The sequence below is a fragment of the Passer domesticus genome, chromosome Z (genome assembly GCF_036417665.1).
Source record: "Passer domesticus isolate bPasDom1 chromosome Z, bPasDom1.hap1, whole genome shotgun sequence".
Taxonomy (NCBI): Eukaryota; Metazoa; Chordata; class Aves; order Passeriformes; family Passeridae; genus Passer; species Passer domesticus.
In genome coordinates, this window is record NC_087512.1 from 13583716 (window position 1) to 13604815 (window position 21100).

Consider the following 21100-nt stretch of genomic DNA (forward strand, 5'->3'; position numbering starts at 1 on the left):
TCTCTTCGTCAAACAATTTCATTTTTCAAGATCACTTGCTGAAACTCAATAGGCACAGTTATACGGCCTGCTGAGATGCTTCCTAGAATCTGGAGGGTTCCTATGGGAGTCACAAGAAAGCTGGAGTGGGACTCTTTACAACGGCAGGTAGTGATAGGAAAGGGGGAACAGCTTCAAACTGAAAGAGAGCAGGTTTAGAGGAAATATTATGAAGTCTTTTTCATGACTGATTTATCTACGTAACACTTAATACAAAACCAGATTGAGGCAAACCATTTGCACACAGTACCCGTGTTTAATATTGACAGTAGATAGATTAAGCCAAATCTTTAGAAAGAGCAAGAAATTTTTAGTGGTCAGACTTGCTAATGTATCACACAAAGGCTCTCCTTGATCCCTCCAATATAATTTTTTTCTCCGCAATGTAGCATCCCAATTCCAACCCAACAAAGGTGTTTACTGTGACTTGCTGGGATAATAGCATTATTCCAATCTCTGTTAAAAGACACACTCTTAGTTGGTAAAAATGAAATAGCTAAATCATGTTGCTGTTCCTGTGCACAACAACTAAAAATGTTGCCCAGTACCTGTTCACAAGCACAATGTTTTCTTTTCCAATTTCTAAACTGGCAAAGAATTGTCATGCTTTACCTGTGATTTCATCTCATAAAGTGTAGCATCCTCTGGAGTTAACTGAAGTGCTTCATCCCACTTGACAAGAGCCTCTCTGTACCTGTAGTTAAAACAATATTACAAGGTCAACATATTTAAAGCGACTGGATATTTCTTTTTATAACCTGACATTGTCCTAAAGAAAGTACCATGGCATATGATTAGTATTAATTACTTTTCTAATTACTTGCCCATAAGAACTGTTTTCAGGAACTGGGTATTTTTGTTCTGATCCAACGGATGCTAAGTATTACTGCAGAACTGACCTCAAGTGAATTTACAAGGCAACATTGGAAAGCTGAGGCAAAGCTTAATGACTTAAAACTAGAAATTCTGAACTGAGTCCAATTTCCCTCACTGTCAAAATCACCCTTAGCCAGGCTTAAAAAAATATATTCTAAACTCAACATGCCATGATACAGTCATAATTTAAAACTTCTTTTCATTCCAAAAAGCCTACATTTCTGTACTGTAAGATAATGTAAGACTCTAAAGACATATAAACAACTCTGGTATACAACTATAAGAAGAAAGTGGAAAGTAAACAGCTATACTGAAATCACTCTTTGGGAAAGCATACACCATGCTGCTCTTTCCTAGGAGAATGAACAAAACAGAAGAGTTGACTAAAACCAATAAAAAGTAGTTTTTTGTCTTGAACAAAGAGGTAAAACTTGAACCACAATGAAGAACTGTAAAAGAATAGTGTGATGCAATTACAGTCTTTCAGCAATAAAGGTGGCCTTCCATCAACATTAATGAATTTGTGGGGTTATCACATGTTCTCTGAAACTTCAAAACCCACATTTGTTATGGAACTGTGTGGGAATGCCTGCATTTATAGTAACTACACTGCAAAAGAATGAAAACAGTTACTCTTGGGAGACAGGCTTCAATTTTAATATCGTATAGGTAAAACTACAGCAATTTGCACATGCCCTTCATATGAAACAGTTTTTATCTTCCTCTACTCCCCATTGTTCCTTCCCTTTCCTTTCCCCAGTTTTTAGTCCTCTGTGTTGTATTACAGCTGCAGGTTTGCCAGAGCAGTCACATAAAACTTCAGAAACTGAATCAATTCAGAACAGAAAAAGAGGCTGGAAAAGCAATGCAACTGAAGTCAAACTCTCACTATGATTCAGGTATTACTAGTTTGCAAATAACACTAAAAAGTGTGATATTTGAGTGCTAAGCAAATGATGTTTCAATAAATTTTCACATTTCCTCAAAGTTCAGGCACCAGCTGCACATTTTTCATCTCAGTTCATGCTCCATGGGCAGGTTTTCACCCTAAAGAAAATATCACAACATTTTCTACATGCTTCAGTAGAAGCGTTATGCTGCTATTTACTTAGTGGGGATCACTTTTTGGACAAAAGATTATAGTTTAGTTCAAGACTAACACAGATTTGCAAATAGAGCCTACATTAATAAGGGTCCTCAGCTCAGTTAGACAGTGTCCTGGCCATGCAGAAGGTGCGATACTGTGAGTACAGCAAAAAAGTTTAGTTAAAAAAAAGTTCTGGAGAACAGAGAAATTACAGTAATAACATCAGTAACCAGAGATGAAGGACCATCACTGGCATTCTGCATGTAAAAAGACGTAAGAAAAGAAGCTGCATTTCAGGAACCTTTCACTTTTACTTCTATGAAGGGAACAAAATTGCTCAAAGCACTAATGTGAATGTGATAAAAGTCAAAACAACAACGTGCTAACTCTGAAAGAAGGATCAAATATATGCTAATAACCCCCCAATCCTGCTGGGTTTTGCTGCTGGTTTGCCCACAGTCTGCCAAGAGAATAAAGATGGACAAGGGAGAAAAAGTAGTACATTCACAGAAATACTAAGCTATGTGCGTTCTGTGTGTGAACAGTAAATCATGTAACTCTGCCTGAGAGCCTCAGAAAGCGTGATCCAAGAGAAGGAACAACAGAATGCCAAAATTACTTCCCAGACTAAGAACACAACAGAAGAGGGCGGGTGAAGGGAAGGTTCCACCTACACAGGACTGCTGACTATCAGCTTACAGTCTGCAGGCACCCACAGGCCTGTGAAATTGTCTTCTCTTCAGTGCACTTACTTCCTTTAGAAGGTCTGATAAAACATGTCTGTTCTATTCTTTTAAATACTCAGGAAAAAATATATTTCTCCAGGAGGAACTAAGGATACTGTCCTTACTAAGCAAAAATGAGCCACTGCTGCTTGCTCTAGAAATGAAAATTTAGGAAAAATTCTTTATTAAAAGGTAGTCCATTACTCAAAGAATGTTCTACCTCATTCTTCTGAAGGAACAGATTATATGAAAGATTATATTAAATACTGACCACCATACTGAAAAAGATTCCTAGGGATATAAGCTAAGATTATAAAGTCAGTGTTCCAGTAACTGCTTTATGAAAACCATAAACCTTGACTGAAATAAGAAGGGAATTAACACGGGGGTAGTGTGGCAAAATAAATAATTTTAAAAATAGATCATTTTCCTGTTTCTCAGGAACTTTTTTGAACTTTTTTAAAACTATACAGCTTTACTACTGCACTTTAGCATTGTGAGGGGAAGTAGTTTTGAAAAGGAAAGCTGTCATATAAAATGACATCTCTTAGGGCTTGTAGCATCTGTCATATAAGGGGAGGCTAAGAGAAAGGAATGTGCAGCCTGGAGAAGGGAAGGCTCAAAGGAATCTTACAATGGTGCAAAATTACCCAATTGGAAGTGGGACAGGGAGTTTTGAAGGTGGAATCAGACTCTTAGTCATGCCCGCTGACAGGACAAGAAGCAATACAAACTGAAGCACAGAAAATTCTGTTTATCTCCATCACTGGAGAGACCCAAAACTCAACTCACAACATCCCGAGCAACTCACTGTAGTTGATCCTGCTTCAAGCAGGAGCCAGAGTAGAAAAATCTTGAGTTCACTAGGATTGTATGACACTAAGATATCAGCAAAAACCACTGATACATGATTTATGATATTATTATCGCTTGGCTAAATGAAAACCAATTTTAAACAAAATATATACTGACAAAAAAATAGATCCATTAATTTTTAGATCTCTGGAACAGCTATAAAAATTCATCTATTGTAGCACTAAAGTCACTGAATACTAATAATGGACATAACCTGTTTTTAATAGGTTATGAAAACAGTATTTCCAGAAAAATTAAAACTTTTATGTGTATGTTCATTACAACTAAGCACCTAAACAGTAATACATAGCATTTTTAAGGTAAGACTATAATATTTTGAAATGTAGAATTCTAGTTCTGTGAGTACACAGATACAGCATACTTATCTATCAACAGTGATTTCAGCCAAGTAGTATACTTCACTACAAAAAGTTATTATACAGTTACAATCAGAATTTAATTAGCATTTTCTCTTCTTCCCTGCAAAGTAAATAAATTATTGACAAATGGGTATATCTGGAATGGCTTCAGGACAAAAGAATTTTTAGACGTTTTTTATTTAACAGCCTACAAAATCACATGGCTCCTCTAAAGTACTGAAACTGCTCTCCTCAGATGTGCTCCTGACCTCCGGAAGCTGCAGAAACTTGGCACCTTTTTTTACAGCTTGCCAAACTTTTGAAACAAACATCTCGTGCTTACACTTCACTTTTCAACACCATTCCTGGGAAAACAGGATCTCTTGAACTCTTAAGTAAGATCATTAAAACAAATTTTAAAAAATGTTTGAGGCTTCTTGGTAAAAAACCTAATATTCAGATTACAAAGAGATCAATTTTGAATCACATACATAAAATGCTAAAAGCAGCACCACAGCTCATGCAGGACTTAGAGTTCTATATTTTTACTCTCAGAGTTGCTACAGGCTGATGTCTCAGGAACAGAGTGAAACAGGACATAATCAGAATGACACTGAAAATATCTGCAAATCCAGTATAAAGAGGAGATGGTATCAAATTCAGATAAAATGCGACACGTGCAGGGGAGAGGCAGAGGACAGGAGTACAGTGTCAGGAGAAGACATGAAGAAACATAAGTCATGGGATTTCTTTTAGACTTAGATGGATACTCCCACAACCAAATGTTACAGAATAATGAGGAAAAACACAGAAAAAGCTAAGAAAGGGACAGTGAATTTTAAAAAGAATATGCCTAATTGTCAAGGATTTCTATCACAGAGGGGGAATATGAACGGTCTGTGGCCACCAGCAACAGAACAATTTTAGCCTAGTGCAGCAGGGTCAAATTCTGAATTTGTTGGAAACCAGAGGAAAAGAACACTAGTCAGTAATTATACAGACCACATACAAAGAGAAATGAAAATTAAAGCAGAAGTTGATTACAGGAATGAACTTCCCTTTTTAAGCTGGGAGATGATGCAGGCCTAGACTCTGGGAGGAAAGATATAAACAACAGGTAAATGAAGAAACTAAGAGGGAAAAAGAAGAATGAATGTAACATGGATTTTTTGTTTAACATGTTTTAACACCTTCAGACTTCTCTAACACAGCCAGGTTTTCACAGTAAAGTACTTCTGCTGGGGGTGAGGAGGGAGATGCACAGCACTTAGTAGAAGCATTTACAGAAGAAAGTTCATAAATAAGCAACAAGAAGTTGTTTGCTTAAACACACACAGAAAATTGATGTCCACAGCACATATAGTCTGGTAACAGTTGTAGGATTGGTACACCTTACTATCTCACTTCATGTGTTTAAAATGCTCATCTGAATTTTTAGCAACTTCCCAATTTTTTGTCAGACAATTCTGACAACTATTGGTGAAACGTAATCACTGCAGCACAAAAATATGACTATTCTGTGGTAAAGTATCAAAGGTCACTTCTGATAATGTATGAAAAAAACAGCTGGTTTAATATCCACTAGACCTTTCAAGAAAATGTTTTAATTTAACAGTCTCAATTAGGTGTGGCTACACAAGAGGTGCATGGCAATTCCTCAGTGGCACCTGACCATACACGTGGGTCTTACCCCACAGTAAAGAAGACATAAACAAACTCAGTGCAGCCACCCTCTGAGAAGACAAACTCTTCTGAACTGACAGTGGGGCAAAACAGCATGAACATACCTGAGGTACATAATTTCAAATTTTACATATCAGTTACTATTCTTGCACATATTAGACCACTCAAAATCAGGACATTGACACTTGGACACTTGTAGTGCACAAAGTGAAAATACATCTGGTTTATACAGTGAACACACAGATCTGTTACATGCTAATCAGCTGAACATACCATAAAATTAAATAGCTGCACAAGTATTTCAAAGACACCCCTCTCCCAACAACTTCCACAGAAGAACAGATGGGAATTACCATTTCATCATGTGCCAAAAGTAACTACCATCTATCATGACAATGAACTACAAAACCAAATTTTTCATGTAAGCTCCACTCACCAGTTTCCTAATTTTAATTCCAGCCACAAATGTAAATATGGCTAGTTTCTGTCATTGTATCTATTAGGCAAATACAGTTTTGAAACCACATTTGTCAAAGAAAAACTATGAAATACAATACTGGAGAAAGATAAACAAGTTCAAATAGAAAATCAAGTATCCTAAAGCAAAAGCCAAAGAATTAGGATTCTGGTACCATCTCTGACAGACAGCCTCTCTCACAGGAATAACATTTAATTTCCTCACACATTATACGAAAAAGAATTAAAAAAAAAAAACTCACTACTTTTTCACAATCACCTTTTTTTGAGACACAGGAATGGAGTACATTGCAGTAAATAATTAAAAGCAACAAATACAGAGGAAATGGGGAGTGAGCAAACCTGTCTTTCACAAGTACATTTTATACTGAATTGTGAGCTGAAGGCTCTGCTGCCTTTGACTTACTTTACCCAATTCTTTATAACCTGTCAATCACTGTTTCATGTTCCACCCCACACAGATACCTCACTTATCTGTAAGCAGACAAGAAAATTTGCAACACAAATGCAAATTTTCATTCCTGGGCCATCAGTGTGTGCAATTTCAGGGCTCTGATCCCAAGGGAGGCTTTGGGAAGCACAGATGCATGTGCCTACACTTGTCTCTAGTCTTCAAAAATGATATCATTACTTAAGCTCTGACTGAAGAGAATTATAGAGTTGGTTAACAAGCAAGTTCAAAGCACATGTTTTTCTTTTAAAAAACCCTTTTTATTCAGGGAAACAGAACAACTAAGTTGCATATTACTGAACAAAATCTTAGTTAAAAGACACCAATCACACGCAAAATTCTAGATACTGGACATTCTGCAGCTTTGTTTCTGGCCTTGCTGCAGATCCTCTCTGGACTTGGCACTGCTACTTCATATTTTTCTCCAAAAATATGGCTTTAATAGAAAACTTATAAAACACAGAGGAATTTACTTACCTGCAACAAGATTACATCATGCTGACTGTCAGGAGGGCTAAAAATACACTGCTAATCATTTGCAGTAGTCCTGAGAACTCAGTATTGTGAAAATAATTTTTTAAGTGAGAATACCTAATATCTCAAGATCTTGCTACAAGCTGTTAACTCAGACACCAGAGCATTATTCAGATTGGAGGAAAGGAAATCCAAGAAATTACACTTCTTTCAGTTACATAGTGGTTTTGATGGCTTTGTTTTGTCATGGAAACCACAAGTTTTCCATCAGAAGTGACTACTGTCACTGAATGCATACCAGATTAACAATAGAAATATTAACAGACAGACTGCGGTGAGGAATATTTAGGTTTTTACCATGTAAAATTTGAAGGTGCAGTATGGATCAATGTTTGACCTTCAGAAAGAGTCAAAAGAAATAATCTATTTCTACCTGTATTCTATTAACACTAAACTGTCAATTACAAAATATAACACTAAGATGTGTCAAAATGCAGAATGAAATCTCTTAATCCACCAGATAGCAAGCAACATTTGAGAACTTCACTACAAACAGGCAAACCTTTTACCTGTATCTTGCCAGTATCTATAGCTGCAAGTCAGGTAACATACCTGTTTTCTATTTAGAAAGGCAGTGCTTGCCTTGCTGATACAGAGGAAACAACAGTTATATTCACATACTAGAACTCATATTAGAGTGCTTCAGAACAGCAATTGTCAAGACAATTCCACACCACTGAAAAATATTCTCACACAGAAGAACATTTAGTATGTTGTAAAAATAGTGTTCATTTACAAACATAAAAAAGGATAAATATTAATTACATTCATATAGTTAATATTCAGATTCAAATGATTTTATGTTCAACATTAGTATCAGATTAGACCACAACTAGTAAAAAATACAACACCTAAGAATCCCTCTACTGGGTCTAAAAGCTCCTTTGCAATCATCTACAAACATGTGGAGTGCTTTGTTTAAGACCAGACTTGTAATTTAATGTAATTAATATCGGGTTTTGATAGTCATTTTACAGGTGAGAGCTCTGTAGGAAGCCAAACAAACAGAGACAAACAGGAGCAGCATCAAAATACAAGAAGGAAATAAATTTTTATTACATCTCAGCCTGTTATTTTCATTATTTAAGCAGTAAGAACTGACTATTCTAACTCTGCAAGCTTCAAACGAGAATTAATCGTATTGTTTCAGTAAAATCAGTACACCATTTCAGTATTCTAAACAGAAGCTGCAAATTAATATAAATGAAGTATCAGACATTGAAAGAGCTGCAGTATTTTAGCTATTCACAGAGAAGTAACACATTTTTATTGCTGGAATGAAATTCTAAATAGAAAGCTTCAGTTCCTCAAAATATTTTCAACAGCAGTTCCTCTGAAAGCAGCAGAAGGAAAAAACTGTTATGCTGCCTTTGAAGCAATATTCTGCTCTTGAGCATCACTTGTTCAGATACCCTTTAGGCACACACCAGTAGAGGCCAAAATAATAGGTGTCAACTCTTTTGCTCTTAGCTGTGAAGACATTTATTTGTTTTAAGCTTTTAATTATTTGTCCACAGATAGCAGAGAGCTCTGTCTTACTTAACATCATGATCCTAACAGCTCTCAGAAATCTGGCATAGAAATTAAGGCTTTAAGTCAATAGAACAAAAGAATTCCTTAAATGTTGGGCTTTAAATACCAGCATTCCTCTATTTTTCTCAAAATTATTTACTGCCAAATTATGATGCTCAACAGTAGGGTATTAACATGACAAAACATTTTGGGAGAGATGATTCAAGAAAACAACAGTCTGCTCACATTGTATTCTGATCAATTCCATCTCATCTAGCTGACATGCTTTTGTTATCTGTGTAATTTTGCTTCATTTTCTTTCTTTCTATTACTTACAGCCTCTTTCCAATGTTTGCTGATGAATAATAATGACAAAAGTTATAGACAAAAACAGACAGAAAGACAAAGATGGGGAAATGTATACTTCTCTAATGCATTTTCATACTTGAAAGGCAATATTATTTTGTCATTAAAGTTCCATTAAGTTAAGTAGGCAGGTGCTCTACAAACCTCCCACGCAGCTGAAACTACTAGAAAGTATTTATTTCAAATGACTACAAAGTACTAGCCAGCAATAGTCATGAAGTCTCCTGAAATAAGTAAAATATATATGTCTAATAAACAGAACAATCTATCTGCAAGGACATGATATACATAGATATACAGACTGTATGAAGACTGGGTGTCACTACCTAGAATTAAGGATACTATCACAGTTCTAAATCTCACGATAACTAAGAACTCATCCATGTGAAAGTGGCAAGAAGGGCAGCAACTTTTCACTACCAGCGCTGCAGCAGCAAGGAGCAAAAATGTTCTACAAAGGGTCCAATGAGTCACATTTGTGCTTCAAGACCCATGACAGAGCTGACTAATCACTTACAATGCTGTTTCTACTGAAATGCAACCTTACAGGAACCATTCAAGCTGATGGTTTTGGCTGGCACTGTCATTTTGCACTGTCCAAAGACAAACAGCAAGAATTCTTGTAACTATCTATTTCAACATTTTTTCCATAGTGCAGCATGCAATGCAAAATAAAACATTAAAGATTCAACAGAAGATTAATATATCAGATGTTTTTATCTGCACTGACTACTGGACAGGAATACTTCACTGGCTTGTTCAGATTATCCCATGCTTCTGAATTCTAAAATTCATTCTCCCTCTTGGTCTTAATTTATGACTCAAATCCTATGCTACACCTAGCAGAAAACATCTACAAAGAATATTTTGAGTTCTGAAAGACAGTACCACAAATAGATTCACAAGACACTTTCAAGAAAGCAAACAGGGTAACAGACACAAGATTGTTGTGAAAATGCACAGGGCTGTAAAGCATCTATAAACTGGAAGATCTCTTCTGGGGGAAACAAGCCCACCAAAAGGAAGCAAAGCTTGATAGCCTCCTGCATTCTGGAGAACACACCTGTGTCTCAATTATAAAAATGCTCTTTAACATACACTCTTTGCTACCTTCTCTCTTTACACCTGAGGTCAATTACACTGATACAATGAACATACTTAAGTCTGACTTATAAAAGTCTGCCTCTACAATTTCTTTTCCTGAGTTTATGGCTCTACAAACTCTAATAGCACCCATGAATGTTCTTTAAACTTAGACATACAACTCTTCACCTTGGTGGTTTCTTCCCCGTTTTCCTCAATATTTATAATTTTTCTCTCTCAGTCTCAATTCATTATCAGAATATAAAGACCAAAAGTAAGTAACCTGGACAACCTCACAATCAGTTAAATAAAAAACAATAAATTATGCAGAAAAAAAGTGCCAGATTACAGATTTTTCATACTTACACAATGCTCAGTGTAATAATACCCTTAATTTGTATAAAAATTTCTTAGTTTTTATTACAGCAATTCTGTAAATTAATTAGGACATTTTAATTATTATCATTCAATTTTAGTATCAATTTCCTTTATTGTTTCGACCAACAGCACTTCTAAATTTTTTTCCAATATTGCTTGCAATTCCCTCCTCACTTCAAAAGTGAGAAAAATAGTCTCTCCTCTTTTGTCACAAAAGAAATCAGTTACAAAAATAAGTAATTTCTGAAACCTTATTTATTCAATTCCACACACAATATCAAGAAGTATCAGAATTCTGCCATATTTCTGAAAGGCAAGCGTCTTCCAACATCTCTGCAACCTTCTGGTAAGTTCTTAAAAGTTGTTCTGCACTCTTCTCACCTACCTCAGTTTACTTTCCTGTCCCTGCTTTGCACTAGTTTAAGTTTTTGCTCCTTGAAGCAAATCAACAGTTTGTTTTAAATACCAGGCAGCTCCCGGTGTAGTTCTCCATTTGGAGAACTACACTGGAATTACACAGGAGACTTACTTTACCAAACAAAACAGCTGTTGTTATAGTAATGAAACTCAATGCATTATAAAAAATGCATTTTAGCAAACAGCATCCTATCGCTTTCATACTCAGAGCTCTGCAAAAATCTTTCTAATCTGACAGAGACAGAAAGACGGTGTAGCGGGGACTGAATAAAACAAAAGTTTATTTTCTGGACTGGAAAATTTTCATTTCAATCTCAGCATGTGATCTTACCCCTAGTATGCTTTATGTACACCTTTTCTTTATCAAGCCCCCATTTAAGTCCTTTTTGAGGTCTCAGTAAATATTAATCAAATTTGAATCAGACATGCTCTTTGAGGACTGGAAGTTGAAACACTTAACTGAATGACAAATCTATTTTAAAATATCTAATACTTCAAATATATCCAGGAAAATAAATTATGTAAGCAACACCAGAAAAGGTTAACCTTCTGATAAACAGATGACTTTTACTCACAGCCTAGAATAAAATCCATATAAAAACATCTATGTCAACATCCAAATTCACTGAAGGTGAATTTATGGTCACAAGAGCCAATTCCCAGGAAAAGAAAAGTTTGTATTAAATCTTTCAGACAGCTTACTACAGAGAAGTCTAGGCTGCAGACTCCTTTCAGTAAGTTTATGCTATTCAACATATTTAACAGGTGTCTCCTATTTTTAACAGCAAAAACAGGACTGTGGAGCCAGCTGAATACAATCCATTATTCACTGCCAAGATCTCTTATCCAAAGACTGTAGCTGAAAAAAACCCACAAAGATGAACTGCATTTTGTTTAAATGTAATTTCCTAGTTTTTACAGAAGACAAAACACTTAAGCCATGCATGGTGTACTACATTGGATTTCTCTTCCCAGCTGACAGGTCAAAGACAAAATATTGCTTTAATACCTGTTATTTAGTTGCTAGAGCCAGTAAAACTCCAGAGACTGGCATGAAAATATATCCAATTTGTGATAAGAATGGTAGCCTGTAAAAAGTATTAATTAGTTTGAACTGACTGCAAAATAGCAAACTTCAGTTCTTCATAAAAACAACATTTCTGTGACTGTTTTTCAGAAGGCACAAAAAGAAAGAGAGGAGGCTTACATTACCTCTTTCACTGTAGGTTACAAGTGTTCTGGACAGCATTCATAGGTGGAAAGGTATGGTTCCTGTCTAAAACATCTAAATTTCAGTATTTAAACACAACAGTTTGAAACTGAGGATGATACCGTAAATACTGAGTCTTCTCTTTGAGATCAGGACAAATGTACTGGTCACCCAAATGACTACTAAGAAAAATAAACAATTGGTTTATCACCAATTTCATATGGGTCAGATGATTTACCAAAAGTACTTAACAACATATTTTAACATTTTTCTCGTGTTAAGACTCTCTCTGCACCCACCCCCATCAAAACACTGTACTTTCATTTGTACTGCAAAATTGTAGACAGTAACTGCTAGTAAAGTCCCTATGAACTATTTAGAAGTAGTTTGTTCACAGTCTAACAAGAGAAGTGAGACAAAAAGACTAATTTGAAAACAGATGAGTATTTTAAAAGTGTAACAACTACAAGTGCAAACAAATTCACAGATAACAATTTCAAATTTTATGTGCAATACAGTAACATAACACAGGCAACAACTAGACAACAACACAGCATAAATGAAAGAACTCCTCTTCCCCTGCTGTTTGGCCACTCACTCCCATTTTTTCTGGCTATTTTGTCAAAAGCATTTATGAACCAGATCTGAAGCAGCAACCAGAAAGAGACTATTTTCCAGCCAGGCTTCCTCTGCAGTGCTGTGACTAACTGGTACTTTGAGTTGGCTTCCCCCAGGGTAAAAACAAAACAAAAAAAAATGAGACCATGGCAAAGTAGTGGAAATTAAAGAGCAGGAGAACTGGGTCACATGGATGCCCAACTCAGACCAGTTTATCCACTGGCAGAACTGCAATTCTTGACCAGGTACTTCCAAACAACCACAGCTAGGGAAAATGTACACACCAGACCTAGCTTTCGGTTAACTCAGACCTGACATATTTTAACAACTGTCTACAAAATTACTGCATTGTTAACTGCCACATAAATAAATGGGACAAAAAAACAATAGAGGAAGTCAATATACATAATAAATTAAGTTCCTATAAATTTGATGACCACATGTTACTTTATAGGACCCTTCCAAGCAGTTATTCTTGTGGTAGTAGTTGATGTTATGAAGTCAACTCATTAACAATCATCAGTCCTACAATATCAAATATTTCTGCAATGTAAACTGAGAATTCACCACTCTCAATTTTCCCCATTTGCTGTTTGAGTTAACTCTTCAAAAGACTTGGCTGAACAAGACATTGACAAAGTTTTTATTCTAAGTCTTTACTGCCAAGCAGCGTTTTCAGTTTAAGGATACTTTCACAACATGCCACAGGATATGGAGGACACCACTTAGGGAGCTAGAAGACAAGCTGACATATATACAGGAACCAAGACCTTATAATGAAGTACTGCCATATCCTACTTCTGTAGAAAAACACTGAAGCAGATGGGCAATTACAATCCCTTAAAATCAGTACATTTTAATTTTTGAAGATACAGACAATGGGTACACATCATGTTCAGTGTGACTGGGCAAGAGATACTAAATTACTATTTCAAAATTAAATTCCATGAATGACAGAGACAATTAAAACAAAGGCAGTGAAGGGGGATATTATCTTTGTCAGCAACAATAACTACACTTGAAGAGCAAGTTATTAAATTAGGAAATCACTTGATTTTTTTCCTTACTGCTTCCCCTATGAAGAGAAATAATATAGAAAAAAATATTTCTAAATACAAAGGTGTCATTATTCAAGTAAAAGGAATTATGTGTACTTAATACTAGATCTGGGCAAAAAGCAAAACAACAAAACTGTCACTTAAAAAAAATATATATATGATCACATTTTACAGTACCCATGTTGTAATACGTGATATAATTAATACAGAGGACTCTATGAAGGATGTGGAAAAGGCCCCAGTTTGTATTTCTCTACAAAAACTACTTAGATTATTAATGCAAAGTACTAGGTTTTGCTAAATTGTATTATGCTAGGCATATAAATAATAGAACTGCCTACATTTAAAAGCTGCATCATTAGACTTCCTAACTGAATTTATAGGCAAAATCTCTAAGCTCAAGCATGTTCTTTAACCTGACAAGTAGACTTTTGCATCCAAGAATTCACATGAACCTCTAGTTGCCATCTACCAATACAGACCTGCTTGCAGAAATTGAGTTTTGTAGGACGGCAGTAGTGCTGGCTATACTGCCACCATGTCACCTGTTTTAAAAGACAATCCCTGTATCAGGCAGTTTATCACAGTAATATCCGGAAAAGAAAAGGAATGAAGTTTCAGAAATCAAGCCAACTGTGAGAGAAACTCACACTGAAGCACTTCACCTCAACACAGCACTGGGGAGGAGAAAAAAAAAATGCACCAGTAGCACTCTGCTAGGTGCACTCAACGGTCCCTGCTATGCAGCAGAATGTTGTACATGTTCATGTGGCAAAATATCTCAAAGACTGGCAGGTCTTTGCATATAAGCATCAGATTCAAGGAAAATCAGACTGCCAGAAAAATTAAGTAAGAAGTGGCAGAGTCAATTACTCCACCTTTGTATGCTTTAAAAGGCGAGAAATATGCCAGCCCATGTACTTTCACATATTTTAATTTTTCAAGCATAGCTATGATAGTGAGTGATAAAAATTAAATGCAAAATATTATCATAATGTAACAAAAATATAAGTAATGTGATATCAATATTTATATTTTTATGTTATTTATTTACAGTATAGTATATTATATAATTAAGAAGTACCACAGAGGTATTCTGGGATTAGATGAAACTGTCCTACTGGGTAATAAACGCAAGTTGTCTGGAAAGTATGATAGGAATGGGACAAAACAAGAGGACCAGCAAGTAATGTTAAACTCTAGAAACTATTGATTACTGCATATAAAAATCTGAGACAAGTATTCATTCATATAGAGGCAGGACAGAAAACAGGAACTGTAATGCATGAATACTCTACACAGAGACATTAACATATACATTAAAAATTAATACATACTGATGAAACACTTAAGAACTCTTTTTTTTAATTCTTCTTCAGTTCCAGTAACATTCTCTACATATTTAAATATTAAGGGAAATGTTAAGTAAACAGACATCTTTTTGAAGAGTCTACTTAAAAAAACACTGCATAGGACATATCCAGTGAAAAACACAGCACTTCATTCATAAAATTCTGTAAATTATATTTCATGCACAGAAGGAAGAGACCCTCTAGACATAAATACACAGGCAGGTAACACAAATTACCCTTCCTTCACCTCCAAAAAAGCACTGATAGGCCCAATTCCTCTCATGCCCTCACCTATGTTTAGATATCCCACCTGAGGTGTTTACAGGAGGAATGCAGCCACCCTGCAGTCACCTCACAGGCTGTGCCTCTTTCTCCTCACACTGTCAAGAGACCTTGAATGAATACTGATTCTAGAACTGACAACAACAACTGCCTAAATTATACAGGATGATACACAGGCACCAATTAAATTATGTTTTCTCTGAAGAAGAATATAAATATATCTATACACATATATAAATGATTCCACAATCTACAGCTGGCATATGAATATTCCTCCTTCTGCTTCTGTTTACAAATACATACATACAGAAATATGCACACATTCAGATACAGATGGCTCATATGGTGTCACATTTCAATATCCTCAAGGAACAACAATTCTAACCAAGAAATTCTCTCAAAACTATTCAAACTCTGGGTACAGCTTAAATAATCTACAATTCTTGCACTCACTCTCAGAAAAATCTGCACTAAATTAGTAACAATTTCATAACTGAACTCCTGCTTTGACAAATAATAACCAGCTGTTGGAAAAAAACATTTCCCAGAACGAAAAGAAAATAGCTAATTTAAAGATAAATTACAACTTAAACGAGAATAACTACTTAAGCAGTCTGCAAAGAACTTACTTCTCAATGCAAGGGGCGAGCTAGATGCTTCACCAGGAAGCAACTCTATTGGTAAGTGATGAACAAAATAAAGCTAGCAATAAAAATTAACTTAGACAAAATAATGAATGTTTTACTTTACACAACAGCTTACAGGAGGGTTTTAAACACTGCAAAACACTCTCTGCACTTTTTTAATTCTGTAGAAAGGTTATGAGGCCTGAAAAAAAAATCCATACATTCTGACTAATAAGAGAGAAGCTGTAACATGCTTTTTCCAAAAAACAAAGGGACAAAGTCCATACTTGCTCAGTCTTTTCTGTTTCAGCTCATGTGTTCTGCACCCAGGACTTCCAGCTTACACACCCTTTGTCTCTTTAGTGAGTGTATGATGTGTACAGCACTCCCAAGGAAGCGTAACAGTTCGGAGGTTTTACATAGGCACAGTACAGACAGTAATGCTAAACACTGAAAAACTTTAAAAAGTGATCAGGTACTTTGACTAGAACTCACGAGAGGTTTTAATCAAGTCCCTATTGGCAGTGTACAATTTTACTTACAGTGTGAAATCTACTTATGTTCTCTGCATTTTTGCATGACTGACCCAAGGAAACTCTCAATCAAATAACTACTGATGCTAAAACTTTTACTTTGTCTGCAGAATGCTGGTATTGATAATTCACTCTGAAGGACGTAAGCATTATATATAATAGCTAATTATAACTGGTATGCAAATTACATCCAAACTCATACTAAACAGTTATTTTCAGCCTACAAGGAACAGTAGGCGAGAGTACTTATTACATACTTCAGGTTTCATTATAAGCATTTTCCAGCAATTTCTCCTACACTTAATCATAAAAATCCAAACTCTGTAGGGTTTTTAGATTACTCTTATGAAAGAGTAAACATTGCCAATATACAGCTGCCTAATAGAAATTTAGACTTTATTCTTGAAGCCAGACACTAAAATTCATAGACTCTTAGATTATGTACTGAATCAATCCTTTTAATTATTTTTAATTTAAAACACATCTTTGCTTTAAATGAGATCAGTTAGAAGAGATGGTAAGAAGGCAATGCAGTTTTTTAAATTTGTTTCCCAACCTGAAGTATTCCACCAAACACAACTGTACTAGTGATTCAAAATCTTAAAAGGAACAGGAAATACCTTCTGTATTCTAAACATGCCTGAAGTTTTAATGGGATAGACATACAAAAAGGCCAAAACGGGAATGAAACTCTTAGAGATCATCTAGTCCAGTGAGCTGCTCAACGCAGGGTCAGCTAGAAAAGGTTGCTCAGACTCCGGTCCACAGTATCAATACGGATGGACAAACCACACCATTCCCCATCAGTATGTCAGCTCCCAGGAACTATGCCCTCTTTTCAAAACCTTTCAAGTGCAGTTGCAGATTTTTTGTGATGACATCAACCAGGTCCTGCAGCACTCTGAGACAGACCCCATCAGGTACCATGAACTTCTATACATCAGGTTTATCTAAACATTTTAGTCGGGCTCACAAAGGATAAGTCTTCCTTGAGCCAGACTTTCCCTGTGGTCAGTTGGACCTGGGGTTCCTGAAGGCAACACTTACAGTAAGGACCAAGGCAAACCAGACAGCAAGAGCTTGTTCTCTTTGTCACTAGATTCTCCACCCCATCCAGTAGAAGACCCGAATTTTTCCTTATTTTCCTTCTGTTGCTGATACACCTGTACAAGCTTTTCTTCTTGCTGCCCTTCACATCCCCCCCCAGATTCAACCCCACACAGACTTTGGCTTTGCTAACTTTATGCCTGTCCCTGCATACTCAAAGTCTCTGTGGTCTGACTGGGTCACACAACTCTGCCTTCACCTCTTGTAAATTTCCATTTTAGGTCTGGATTTGGTCAAGAGCTCCCCTACATATCCACACAGGACTCTTATTCACCTTTTCATGACTTCATCGGGAAAAACTACTATTGAGTTTAGGGGAGAAAACTTGAAACAAATGCTACCTGCTCTCCCTGGATCCCTCTTCTCTCTAACACAACCTGTTTTTTCTAGGCTATTTTACAATGCAGCTCAGCTGATTAAACTGATGAAAGGTTTTTGCCAAAGACAGCTGCTGAGATCTTCTGGGAAACCTCTTTATTAACACAATATTATGTAAGTAACATCAGTTTTATTGACTGAAACTTCAAAAGCAATTTCAACATGATGTCTATCCTTTGCCATCTTAGTTGCATCAAAATGTGTTACTAATATAATCTAAAAACAATTTTATCAATTCATAACTAATTTTTAATCAAGTACTTACCATAATCTAAATCTAAAACACACTGTTAAATGGAATAAATCCAACTGTTAAAATCTGCTCCACCTGATAGACATATTTTTTCAGTAAACACTTAACTTACCACTACACTAAGCATACTTTTTAAAGGTGTGTGCCTCATTGTCTGACAACCTACAATGTCTAGTGAGAAAAACTAGTGAGAAAAACAAACTCAATTACAGTGTATATAGCTAAAAAATCACTAACTACACATCTGGGAGTTATGCTGGCATTCACATCAGAGAAAAATGTCTCAGCTGCTAAAATGTGGAAAAAATGACCCTTCAGAAAAGTTCAGCTATTTTCAATAGATTAGAAAATTAAGCAATTCTAAAAAATTAATCCCTCTAGAAAAGTAAACAATTCCATGAAAATTGGCCTACTACCGCGTCTAGTCACTGCACTTTGACATGTCCTTGTTTAATTTCCTATTGCAAAAGCTAAGAGAAATAAAAAGCAAAATACTATTAATCAGTCTAATCTAGACACCAAGAGACAAAGTGAAAGATCTTTTTTTTTAACATAGAGGAACCTCTAATGTAGGAGTGTTCCAGCTGAAAACATGATCTTCCCAATCAAGATGGAAATTTTTACTCTTTCAGCGCAATAAACATCAGAAGCGAAAGCAGTATTAACTTGTATTTGGCAAAACTGAAAAAAAACCAAACCAACAAACCATTGAGAATTTAAACCCGACAGCGTCTACATCCAACAGAAATCCTTCAGCACTTCAGGGCATGTCGAGAAGAGCTCTATCGCCACTCACTGGGCAGCTACGGAAGTCTGAGGTTTGAAAACAGCAGAGGGATGGCCACAGAGCTACTGCACGGACAGGCAGCTCACTTACACTGAGGACACACGTCTGACAGATTTTTTTTCCTGCTTTTAGCACTCACATGCCGTGTATTTAAGGACATCATACTTCACTGTTTACCGGCACCTCAACCATTTCTTAACCCTGTGGCCAGAGCCAAAGGCTTTCCTCCCTCCCAGTCAAACAACATTGCAATTGCAAATGGCTGTGTTCAAAATACTAAGGCAGAACATGTGAACTTACACTGGATTTGAAACAGTGTAGGACTATCAACACAAAAAAACCCCTGGACTGGGGTTGCTGAGTTTTGGTATTGCTTTCAGTTGTCCTTTTTTTAACTCCAGTGTATGTGGGCACATCCATACTTGGTGAGCGAAGATGGATAATTCACCAGTATTTCAAGTTTCCTATAAGCAAAAAAATTGTCTTCTAGAATATTCTCCATACTTTCCACCACCAGACATTCTGTTGATTGAAATCACAGAATACTCTGAGCTGGAAGGGATCCACAGGGCTCATCAAAGGCCACATCCTTGCCCTGCACATGACAGCCTAAAGATTAGCACCATGTACCTGTTCTCAGAAGACTGTGTGTATGTTTGTATATATTTCTTCCCCTGCTCCTCCTCACAGATCAAAAGAGCATACAAATGTGATACTTCTACCACACATCTGCCTCTTCTTGCTGCTCTGACAAGGTCACCAATTTACAAGCCGTCTTCAACACTGCCTACTTATCAAATTTCTAGGTCAGAGTCTCCCTAACAGTGTTTTTCACAGCAACACCCCCACTGTGACAATCAACTTACTTTAACACATTTTTCTGGTAGACTCCTAATCTTTCTTCCCATCCCACAAAAAAATGCAAAATATGGATCAGAAACTGCCATCTTCATCACTGTTTTTCTTCTGTTTGTCTGTCTCAGCTTATCAGGTTCATGCACACACACATTACAGCAGGTACAAATATTCCTCAAACAGTTCCATGAAAGCTGAAAACCCACAGAGGGTTTTCACCACCTCCCAAACATTCCCCCGCTGCCATTTCCAACTTTGACAGCAAGCAAATAACACATGCTGCATAAATTCTGATGCCTGAGAAGCTCATTCATTATGCCCTCCCCAAGAGAAGCACTAAGACCCCACCTTACAAACACCAAACAGTGAGATCTCGCTTTTCCACACAGACAGGCTTACGGTGTACACAGAAGACTAACAAAACCATGCGGGGCCTGTAACACCATCACCCCCTTCCTTACCCAAAAAGTAAGCTGAGCAGACTAATAAAGCATAAATGTGGCAATGACTATTTTAGCTAAGTAACAGTGGGCCTGCTTGTAAAATTCATGATACTAATTTCTGCCATGCACATTACCTCAGAGTCTCTCTACCACAAGAAATTAATTTATTACTTCCATTCTTTCTTTTTTTTTTTTAGCCCCCTGCTTCTTCACAAGTTTAGGATCCCCTTCACTCCACAAGTAACACCAACCAAGAACCAGCCTTTGTTACTTGCTAGTGCTAGGTCTTTGCTTTTCTTCTAGAATGCTACACAATCCAACTCAGACAAACTGTTACCACACTTAGATATTTCAGGACACAATCCACCTTAACATACAATTATTTACATGAGTCTGCTTATGCTGTCCAAATGTGTATTTCAAGACATAGACCTATGTGGTCTAGGCCGGAACACAATCACAGCAACCACTTTCTGTCAGAAAGAGTAAAACCTATGTGAATATTTTTTTTAAGAGAAAATCTGTCTGAAAGTTCTGTACCCCAACAGCACCATACCACCACCACTGCCAGAACTGTAGAGTGTGCTGGAGTAACTGATAGAAACTGTAAGTTCAAGTGGGAACTTCTGTTGAGCCTCGTTCAGCACCCCTGTTATAAGCCATTCAGAGTTTCTCAGTAGCTCCCATAAGCACTTCCAATGAGAGACAGTTCTCCCTAAATCCACAAAAAATGCTTACATTGCTACTTATGGATGA

The 21100-nt window shown here is 36.5% G+C and overlaps 1 protein-coding gene across 2 annotated transcripts in view; it reads right to left on the reverse strand.

Annotated features, from left to right (window-relative positions):
• TTC33 (tetratricopeptide repeat domain 33) overlaps positions 1 to 21100 on the reverse strand; it is a 44328-nt gene that overhangs the window by 19296 nt on the left and 3932 nt on the right. For both annotated transcript variants that reach the window (XM_064403510.1, XM_064403511.1), the window contains exon 3: positions 652 to 733. In XM_064403510.1, the coding sequence (XP_064259580.1) occupies positions 652 to 733 (82 nt within the window). The remainder of the gene's footprint in view (positions 1 to 651; positions 734 to 21100) is intronic.